Source organism: Pangasianodon hypophthalmus, chromosome 6, assembly GCF_027358585.1.
Source record: "Pangasianodon hypophthalmus isolate fPanHyp1 chromosome 6, fPanHyp1.pri, whole genome shotgun sequence".
Classification (NCBI taxonomy): Eukaryota; Metazoa; Chordata; class Actinopteri; order Siluriformes; family Pangasiidae; genus Pangasianodon; species Pangasianodon hypophthalmus.
In genome coordinates this window covers 5,993,398-6,003,999 of record NC_069715.1, presented here as the reverse complement: position 1 = coordinate 6,003,999, position 10,602 = coordinate 5,993,398, and the positions used below count along the sequence as shown (strand labels likewise).

Here is a 10,602-nt window from a genome sequence, read left to right as displayed (position 1 = left end):
AAAGGATCAATGTCTTTTGATGACATTCTTATTCGTAGATCAAGACAAATGACTGCAATTTAAGAAATGAAGTTATTCATGTTTATTGTCTCCAAAAACAATTAAACAGATTAAAACTGCCATTACAACCAACAGAGGACATCAGGACGACTGGTCATCTGCAGCACACAGCAGTTTCTGCACAAAGAGAAAGAGCATTATTTTCTCTTCTGTGCTCAAGGGCACATAATTCTGCGATTATAAATGGACACTGAAATACTGCTAAATAGAAGAGTGATGCTAAAATGAGCGACTTCGTAAAAAGTACTCACAGCACTGGTAGAGTAATTTGAGTCTGTCGATGTCGTTTTGGCTCATCTGAGTGGCTTTGCCAAAGACCACATTGGGATCAGGGATGGGGATCATGGTGGCCTGGCCATTCTTAGAGAAAACAGTTCTGAAATATCAAATAACAAAGTCAATATTTTCTGTTTCGCAAAATGTACTCTGTATAAATATCTTGTTGTGTAGTTGTTTAGTCATTGTCTGACTTGGAGTACTGCATGACGGAGTTGTAATCGTAGGGAGTTCCCTGATTCAGAGTTTGCTTTACGTTGAAGTTGTGTTTATGATCTATGGAAATAAACACAATAAGTAGTTAGTTTAGTCAAGTCCCCCAAAAATTTATCCAACCCCAACCCCACCCCTAACAAACAGTAGGATTAAATGTTCTAGCAAAATAATTCCCTGTAAATTTTATTTTCTATTATAATAAATACATGACTTCAGTGTTAGAGCATGCTGAGCCTGTACCGTCTGAAACGTTATCCCAGACAACTTGGATGTGGTTGTCTCGGTCACTGCGGCATTGTTCATGATTAAAGCCCAGAGCATGAAGAAGCTCATGTTGGACGATCTGGTGATAGACACAACCATTTTGGGCCAGAGACACCGTCTGCATATTGCCAGTGCTTCCAACATAGGACCAACATCTGTAAATAGAAAATTCATTTATTAATTAAAAGGTTTTTGATATGTTGAAATGATTTTTCATATTGATTAGATATACTAGTTCACATGTTAGGTTTGTGTATGATCATCTTAATTCTATATCTGAAAAACTAACTGCATCAAGTTCTCGATTCTTGCTTAAGGTTATGGATCTAAACCTGTTTACAGTTTGTGCATTGTAACTACAGTGAGGCTTCATTTGTTCCGACCAGGAACTAGTTCATTTCCTAGTACTTTATTATAATGTACTTTGGTATTTTAAATTAAGGACTGAGAAAACTATCTAAAGATGGAGTTGTGCATGGCTGAAGGGAGTTGAATTAGCTTAAGAAAAATTATATGTGTGCAACATTCGTGTAAAATTTCTTAAAACTGGTTTTTATCCTAAGTGAGTATAATTTTACTGCATACCCATCGCGAGATGTAATGTTAATATAGGCGTTCTCATTGGTGCGTGGTATGAAGTGAATGCAGGAGACTGTGGAGAAGGAGTCCAGACCGTTCTTGATAACCTGCATCTGAGTATCAGCTAAGGAGGGGGGAGGAGGGGGAACAGGGTAGATAAATTGTAATCAATAAACTTCATCTATTAAGTTAGCCACTTTGCATTGATAAAATAAACAACTATATACATGCATAATGTAACGTCTGGTGATAACATTATAACACTAGTTGTTCAGTTGAGGTCAGTTTGGCAGTATCAGACTACAAATGAGTGAAAATCAGCTCAGGATTCAGTAGGAGAAAACTTAATGTGAAACATATTAATGATTGAATAAAGAAAATTGAAATATGATACGAAATGTCGTATCACTGACGTACTGTATGCGTAGGAGATCACGTAGGGGACGTAGACCTTTCCGTCAGCCGACTTTGGCCACTTGCAGTTCTTGGCGGTGCAGGGGTCAGCGTTTTTCTCATTGCCAGTAGGAACAGCAATGTCTCCTTCAATCAGCACAGTGTCACCAATGGCACGATCTAAAACATGGAACAGAGTTTTCAGTGTCATAACATTCATAAATTTCAATATATGGATTACCACATTAGGAAGAATTAAATGGTGCTTATGTGTAAAGTGAAAATGATCTGTAGGACCAGTGTTCTTAGACTTTGTCAGTGAAACATTTAAGAGAATGGTTAGGTTAAAAAAACGAGTTCGTCTGCTAACACGTTTGGAGTCCATGTTTGTTCCTGTAGTGTTGCACTGGATGTAGGAGGCTGATAGCTAGCAAACGATTTAAGGTTTTCTCTGCCAATAGTGATTCTGTAAATATCTGCCCCAAACCACATCTAGTTCATAAGTAATTTCATGCAAACGTGGGACTGTGTCTTAGGATGCAGTCTCATTTATAAACATGAACAAAATTTCACACTGTAGCTAAAGACTGTAATGTTATTTGGGTTATCGTCTTAGCCAACTGAAATCACTTTCTTCCTCAAAGACATTCAGTTTCAATCTGTGCAAGACAAGAGCCACCGTTGTGTGGATTCCAAACGTAGGGGACGTAGACCTTTCAGACCTCCAGAAAGCAGAACTGTACCTGGGAGTGATGTGCATGATGACTTTTATGTATGATTATATAAGACTTTGTGTGAGAGAAACTTTCATTACATGTTGCCTACATTAGCCATGTAGCTTCAGTGCAAGACTAAGCAAAAGAAGCAAACATCAGATATCAAACATGACATGCGTTACTGACTACATTTTGTGTAACTGAATTATTGTGTAAATTTGATTTCTTCTCTGAGCATACAGTAAAAAGAACAAAAAAAATCATATTTGTAAATATGTACGGTTAGCAATGTTATTGTATTGATGTGTGTATAACGTATATACTGAGTCTGGGTGTCATATACTATAGAGTTACAGTGCTGATTTCTTCTTTAAGGGCGAGTGTGTACTTACTGATTTTACTGTTTGCTCTCTCGATCAATTCTCCCACAGGCAGAAGAGAAAGAGAGTCCTCCACAGCTATGCAGGTGAATAATTAGTTCAGTAAGAAAATCATGTTTGCTGCCAACATGCATTCTCATATATTAAAATAACAAATAATAATTTAAACATGAAAATTAATGATATTTTTAAAGAGCTTTTATAATGGTTGTATTAGAGCATATAACTTACCAAAGTGCACAGAAAAACAGCCAGGACATAAAAACAGAAAAAAACACTAATCAGTAACTGAATAAATATTCAAACACCTTCCACATCTCTGTTACTAATACTAGTCTAGATATAGTGTTTAGTACACATTATTATGTGTCCTGACTATATCTGTATTTTAACTGATTATTTTTTAACCAGTGTCTATAAAACTGCTGTGTACTAGCACTGAATCCATCCATTGTGTTTAGTCGCTGTTCTCTCTGTTCTTCCTTCAATTAACTCACACTTGCTTCTGCTCAGTTGGTGGATAGTCAGTTCTGCCTGACTTGTAAGTCGCTTTGAATAATAACGTCTGCCAAATGATGATTGTAAAGAGAAAAAATAATAATCTACAAGCTGAAAATATCATTAGTGTGGTAGAGGATGTTCAGTCTTGTGTCTAGAACATTAGTAAGATCTTTGAGTTTACACACATCTGCATGCATGTCTCTCACCTCCTCTGCAGAACAGACCAGCAGCAGGGCCAACAGACCCACAGTCACCTTATACACAAACATGACAGCAAATGTCCTGTAGAGGGAGGCAGAAACATTAGTATACAGAAGAGATTCTCTACTCTGGTCCCAGGGACCTCCTGCACATTTAAGAATTCAGTATGACTATTTTAGACGTAGCACAAATAAGTCAATGATGAGTGTTAGTAGAGTGAGTGCTCTTACCTCAGAACTCCAAGAAGAAATGAGATGGTACAGTGGCAGAGGGACGGCTGGGTTTTATACCCTTCTCTGTGTACCCAGTGTGATAAGCGTATGATGTACATATCGACCAGCAAATGCTGATTCTTGAAAAGATTATCTTTACACGTGACTGTACATATAACCTTGTTATCAAGACAGCAGATGCAGCTTTTCCTATGATCAGCACACAATCACCATGAAAGTTTCACATATACGGGGGCACTGGGATTACTTCACACACACTCACACACACACACACACACACACACATACTCAGTTTCATGAAGTATGAAAGATTTTTGTGAAGTGAAGAATAAAACTAGATTAATCAAGTCAGATCTTTTCCCACATTTAATGAGAAATTACAAGGTATACAAATAAAGTAAAGAACAATCAGAAACCTTTTAGAGGAAAAAGGAAAAATAGAAAACTTACAATAACCTAGTTGCAAAAGTATGCACACCCCTGAACTAACACTTTGTTGAAGCATCTTTTGATTATATTACACCGCTCAGACTTTTGGGTAAGAGTCTATCAGCATGGCATGTCTTGACTTGGCAATATTTTCTCACTCTTTCTTCCAAAAACAATTCTAAATCCATCAATCCATCAAGGCTTCGCCTTGGGTATGGTGGCCTTTTGGTGATTGGCTTCTTTTTTTTTTTTTTTTTGCACCAAACATACCTTTAGGAATTATTATACCTTTTGGAATTGTCTCATCAGACCATAACACATTTTGCCACATGGTTTGGGGTGATTTAATTGGGCTTGGGTGTTTTTTGTGAGAAAGAGCTTCCATCTAGCCACCTTACCTCATAGCCCAGACATGTGAAGAATATGAGAGATTGCTGTCACATGCAATCAGTACTTGTTAGATATTCCTGCAGCTGTGAATGTGTGTCATTTTTTCTACACACGCAGCAAAAACTAGGAGTACTTAACAAACACAAACAAACTAGACAAGCACGAAATATACATGAACATAGCATGGATATGACAACATACAACAATGCTATTCACAACAGACCCTAGACAAAGAGTGCTGTACAATCGTGACAAAATACTAGTGCTCATTGTGCATATAAACGTGATTCAGGTGTTCATGATCATGTGACTCGGTGCGTGATGTGAACACGTGGTGTGCAGTGGCTGGTGGGTGCTGTAGTCCTGCGCAATTATCTGCTTTATACTAGATTTTGCTTTCTAGTTTTGCTTTCCACTAGATTTTGGAGTGTGGCTGTGGGGATTTGTGATCATTCAGCCACATGAGCAATAGTGAGGTTGAGCACTGCAGTTGGGCGAGGAGGACCGGTGCACAGTCATTGTTCTAATTCATCCCAAAGGTGTTCAGTGGGGTTGAGGTCAGGGCTCTGTGCAGGACACTCGAGTTCTTCCACTCCAACCTTCACACACACACACCATGTCTTCATGGAGCTTGCTTTGTGCACAGGGGCATTGTCATGTTGGAACAGGTTTGGGTCTCGTAGTTCTAGTGAAAGGAAATCTTAATGATACATCAAACAAAGTCATTGTTAGCCACTGTGTGCTTCAAACTTTGTGGCAAATGTTAGGGGAAGGCTTGCATATGGCTGTAAAGGTGTCCACATACTTTTGGCTGTATAGTGTATATTTTCTAACCAGGACAGGGAAGGGGAAAGTCTTACTGTCTTTCCCTTTTCTTCCCTGTATCTTTCCCAACCCTAAAAATACACACTTACAAAAATGTTCTGTCTCTCTTTCCTGTAGACACATGTACAATCTCTCTGTCTTTTTCAACACACACTACCCCAGTGCCGGTCCTAAGCCCAGATAAACCTGGGGAGGGTTGCTTCAGGAAGGGCATCCAATGTAAAACTGTGCCAAATCAAAATATATGCGGACCAATGATCCACTGTGGTGACATATAATGGGAGCAGCTGAAAGAAGTAGAAGAACAACACCAACACACACTACAACAGGCCACATCAGCACCTTCAGTTTACCTGGTAGACATTTACGTTGCATCTGACACTCAGACTTGTTCTCTCACATCCCTCATCCACCATATCATGGAATATGTCAGAGAAAACATACACCAGAAGCATATCTTATGTGTCTACACACCCACCCACACACCCACACACACACACACACACACACACACACAAACACACACACACACACACACACACACACATGCACCTGCAAAAGCAGACTTATTCTCTCAGACCTCTCTTCTGCCATGTCAGGCCATAGAGCTTATTAAACAACCTGGTATGCATTATGGCACTGGGTTTTGTAATGCAGAAAAATGTGTGTCCAACCACTTCTAACTTCCATAATAATAATAATAATAATAATAATAATAATAATAAATGAAGAAGAAGAAGCAAGTTTTCATTTTCTGAATGTTCTGAATGTTAACAGTTAATTAACAGAATTTTAAATGTATTAATTAAGTACTGTAAAGGTGAGAGACAGAAAAATCGTTAGGAATGACAAAAAAGTGATTAAGATGAAAAAGCTTAAATATAAAGTATTTAAAAATGTGTCCATCTCAGAGTGAAGTAACCCCAGTGCCCCCGTATATGTCAAACTTTCATGGTGATTGTGTGCTGATCATAGGAAAAGCTACATCTGCTGTCTTGATAACAAGGTTATATGTACAGTCACGTGTAAAGATAATCTTTTCAAGAATCAGCATTTGCTGGTCGATATGTACATCATACGCTTATCACACTGGGTACACAGAGAAGGGTATAAAACCCAGCCGTCCCTCTGCCACTGTACCATCTCATTTCTTCTTGGAGTTCTGAGGTAAGAGCACTCACTCTACTAACACTCATCATTGACTTATTTGTGCTACGTCTAAAATAGTCATACTGAATTCTTAAATGTGCAGGAGGTCCCTGGGACCAGAGTAGAGAATCTCTTCTGTATACTAATGTTTCTGCCTCCCTCTACAGGACATTTGCTGTCATGTTTGTGTATAAGGTGACTGTGGGTCTGTTGGCCCTGCTGCTGGTCTGTTCTGCAGAGGAGGTGAGAGACATGCATGCAGATGTGTGTAAACTCAAAGATCTTACTAATGTTCTAGACACAAGACTGAACATCCTCTACCACACTAATGATATTTTCAGCTTGTAGATTATTATTTTTTCTCTTTACAATCATCATTTGGCAGACGTTATTATTCAAAGCGACTTACAAGTCAGGCAGAACTGACTATCCACCAACTGAGCAGAAGCAAGTGTGAGTTAATTGAAGGAAGAACAGAGAGAACAGCGACTAAACACAATGGATGGGTTCAGTGCTAGTACACAGCAGTTTTATAGACACTGGTTAAAAAATAATCAGTTAAAATACAGATATAGTCAGGACACATAATAATGTGTACTAAACACTATATCTAGACTAGTATTAGTAACAGAGATGTGGAAGGTGTTTGAATATTTATTCAGTTACTGATTAGTGTTTTTTTCTGTTTTTATGTCCTGGCTGTTTTTCTGTGCACTTTGGTAAGTTATATGCTCTAATACAACCATTATAAAAGCTCTTTAAAAATATCATTAATTTTCATGTTTAAATTATTATTTGTTATTTTAATATATGAGAATGCATGTTGGCAGCAAACATGATTTTCTTACTGAACTAATTATTCACCTGCATAGCTATGGAGGACTCTCTTTCTCTTCTGCCTGTGGGAGAATTGATCGAGAGAGCAAACAGTAAAATCAGTAAGTACACACTCGCCCTTAAAGAAGAAATCAGCACTGTCACTCTATAGTATATGACACCCAGACTCAGTATATACATTATACACACATCAATACAATAACATTGCTAACCGTACATATTTACAAATATGATTTTTTTTGTTCTTTTTACTGTATGCTCAGAGAAGAAATCAAATTTACACAATAATTCAGTTACACAAAATGTAGTCAGTAACGCATGTCATGTTTGATATCTGATGTTTGCTTCTTTTGCTTAGTCTTGCACTGAAGCTACATGGCTAATGTAGGCAACATGTAATGAAAGTTTCTCTCACACAAAGTCTTATATAATCATACATAAAAGTCATCATGCACATCACTCCCAGGTACAGTTCTGCTTTCTGGAGGTCTGAAAGGTCTACGTCCCCTACGTTTGGAATCCACACAACGGTGGCTCTTGTCTTGCACAGATTGAAACTGAATGTCTTTGAGGAAGAAAGTGATTTCAGTTGGCTAAGACGATAACCCAAATAACATTACAGTCTTTAGCTACAGTGTGAAATTTTGTTCATGTTTATAAATGAGACTGCATCCTAAGACACAGTCCCACGTTTGCATGAAATTACTTATGAACTAGATGTGGTTTGGGGCAGATATTTACAGAATCACTATTGGCAGAGAAAACCTTAAATCGTTTGCTAGCTATCAGCCTCCTACATCCAGTGCAACACTACAGGAACAAACATGGACTCCAAACGTGTTAGCAGACGAACTCGTTTTTTTAACCTAACCATTCTCTTAAATGTTTCACTGACAAAGTCTAAGAACACTGGTCCTACAGATCATTTTCACTTTACACATAAGCACCATTTAATTCTTCCTAATGTGGTAATCCATATATTGAAATTTATGAATGTTATGACACTGAAAACTCTGTTCCATGTTTTAGATCGTGCCATTGGTGACACTGTGCTGATTGAAGGAGACATTGCTGTTCCTACTGGCAATGAGAAAAACGCTGACCCCTGCACCGCCAAGAACTGCAAGTGGCCAAAGTCGGCTGACGGAAAGGTCTACGTCCCCTACGTGATCTCCTACGCATACAGTACGTCAGTGATACGACATTTCGTATCATATTTCAATTTTCTTTATTCAATCATTAATATGTTTCACATTAAGTTTTCTCCTACTGAATCCTGAGCTGATTTTCACTCATTTGTAGTCTGATACTGCCAAACTGACCTCAACTGAACAACTAGTGTTATAATGTTATCACCAGACATTACATTATGCATGTATATAGTTGTTTATTTTATCAATGCAAAGTGGCTAACTTAATAGATGAAGTTTATTGATTACAATTTATCTACCCTGTTCCCCCTCCTCCCTCCTCCTTAGCTGATACTCAGATGCAGGTTATCAAGAACGGTCTGGACTCCTTCTCCACAGTCTCCTGCATTCACTTCATACCACGCACCAATGAGAACGCCTATATTAACATTACATCTCGCGATGGGTATGCAGTAAAATTATACTCACTTAGGATAAAAACCAGTTTTAAGAAATTTTACACGAATGTTGCACACATATAATTTTTCTTAAGCTAATTCAACTCCCTTCAGCCATGCACAACTCCATCTTTAGATAGTTTTCTCAGTCCTTAATTTAAAATACCAAAGTACATTATAATAAAGTACTAGGAAATGAACTAGTTCCTGGTCGGAACAAATGAAGCCTCACTGTAGTTACAATGCACAAACTGTAAACAGGTTTAGATCCATAACCTTAAGCAAGAATCGAGAACTTGATGCAGTTAATTTTTCAGATATAGAATTAAGATGATCATACTCAAACCTAACATGTGAACTAGTATATCTAATCAATATGAAAAATCATTTCAACATATCAAAAACCTTTTAATTAATAAATGAATTTTCTATTTACAGATGTTGGTCCTATGTTGGAAGCACTGGCAATATGCAGACGGTGTCTCTGGCCCAAAATGGTTGTGTCTATCACCAGATCGTCCAACATGAGCTTCTTCATGCTCTGGGCTTTAATCATGAACAATGCCGCAGTGACCGAGACAACCACATCCAAGTTGTCTGGGATAACGTTTCAGACGGTACAGGCTCAGCATGCTCTAACACTGAAGTCATGTATTTATTATAATAGAAAATAAAATTTACAGGGAATTATTTTGCTAGAACATTTAATCCTACTGTTTGTTAGGGGTGGGGTTGGGGTTGGATAAATTTTTGGGGGACTTGACTAAACTAACTACTTATTGTGTTTATTTCCATAGATCATAAACACAACTTCAACGTAAAGCAAACTCTGAATCAGGGAACTCCCTACGATTACAACTCCGTCATGCAGTACTCCAAGTCAGACAATGACTAAACAACTACACAACAAGATATTTATACAGAGTACATTTTGCGAAACAGAAAATATTGACTTTGTTATTTGATATTTCAGAACTGTTTTCTCTAAGAATGGCCAGGCCACCATGATCCCCATCCCTGATCCCAATGTGGTCTTTGGCAAAGCCACTCAGATGAGCCAAAACGACATCGACAGACTCAAATTACTCTACCAGTGCTGTGAGTACTTTTTACGAAGTCGCTCATTTTAGCATCACTCTTCTATTTAGCAGTATTTCAGTGTCCATTTATAATCGCAGAATTATGTGCCCTTGAGCACAGAAGAGAAAATAATGCTCTTTCTCTTTGTGCAGAAACTGCTGTGTGCTGCAGATGACCAGTCGTCCTGATGTCCTCTGTTGTTTGTAATGGCAGTTTTAATCTGTTTAATTGTTTTTGGAGACAATAAACATGAATAACTTCATTTCTTAAATTGCAGTCATTTGTCTTGATCTACGAATAAGAATGTCATCAAAAGACATTGATCCTTTTTTAATGTTTTAATGTTTTTTAATGTTGAGCTACTAATAAGCCTCATATAAAAATTTCATAGGAATCTCTGAAGGTCCTAAATTCACCATAGGCACATAAAATTAGCATTTTTCTCCTTTGAAGAAGAGATGGCTCTCCAGAGGTCTGTGTAGGAC

General features: G+C 37.8%; 2 protein-coding genes across 2 annotated transcripts; one reads left to right on the top strand and one right to left on the bottom strand.

The window, feature by feature from the left end:
• Window positions 1-67: 67 nt before the first annotated feature.
• Window positions 68-3,917, bottom strand: LOC117597594 (low choriolytic enzyme-like). The gene is made up of 9 exons (XM_053235076.1): window positions 3,817-3,917; window positions 3,592-3,667; window positions 2,897-2,954; window positions 1,813-1,968; window positions 1,402-1,519; window positions 793-971; window positions 531-612; window positions 312-436; window positions 68-177 (listed from the first exon to the last, which is right to left on the bottom strand). Coding segments are annotated over exons 1-9 (897 nt in total). The 3' UTR covers window positions 68-175.
• A 2,612-nt stretch (window positions 3,918-6,529) lies between these two features.
• On the top strand, window positions 6,530-10,388 carry LOC117597571 (low choriolytic enzyme). Its single transcript, XM_053235077.1, has 9 exons — window positions 6,530-6,630; window positions 6,780-6,855; window positions 7,493-7,550; window positions 8,479-8,634; window positions 8,928-9,045; window positions 9,476-9,654; window positions 9,835-9,916; window positions 10,011-10,135; window positions 10,270-10,388. Coding segments are annotated over exons 1-9 (897 nt in total). The 3' UTR covers window positions 10,272-10,388.
• Window positions 10,389-10,602: the final 214 nt, after the last annotated feature.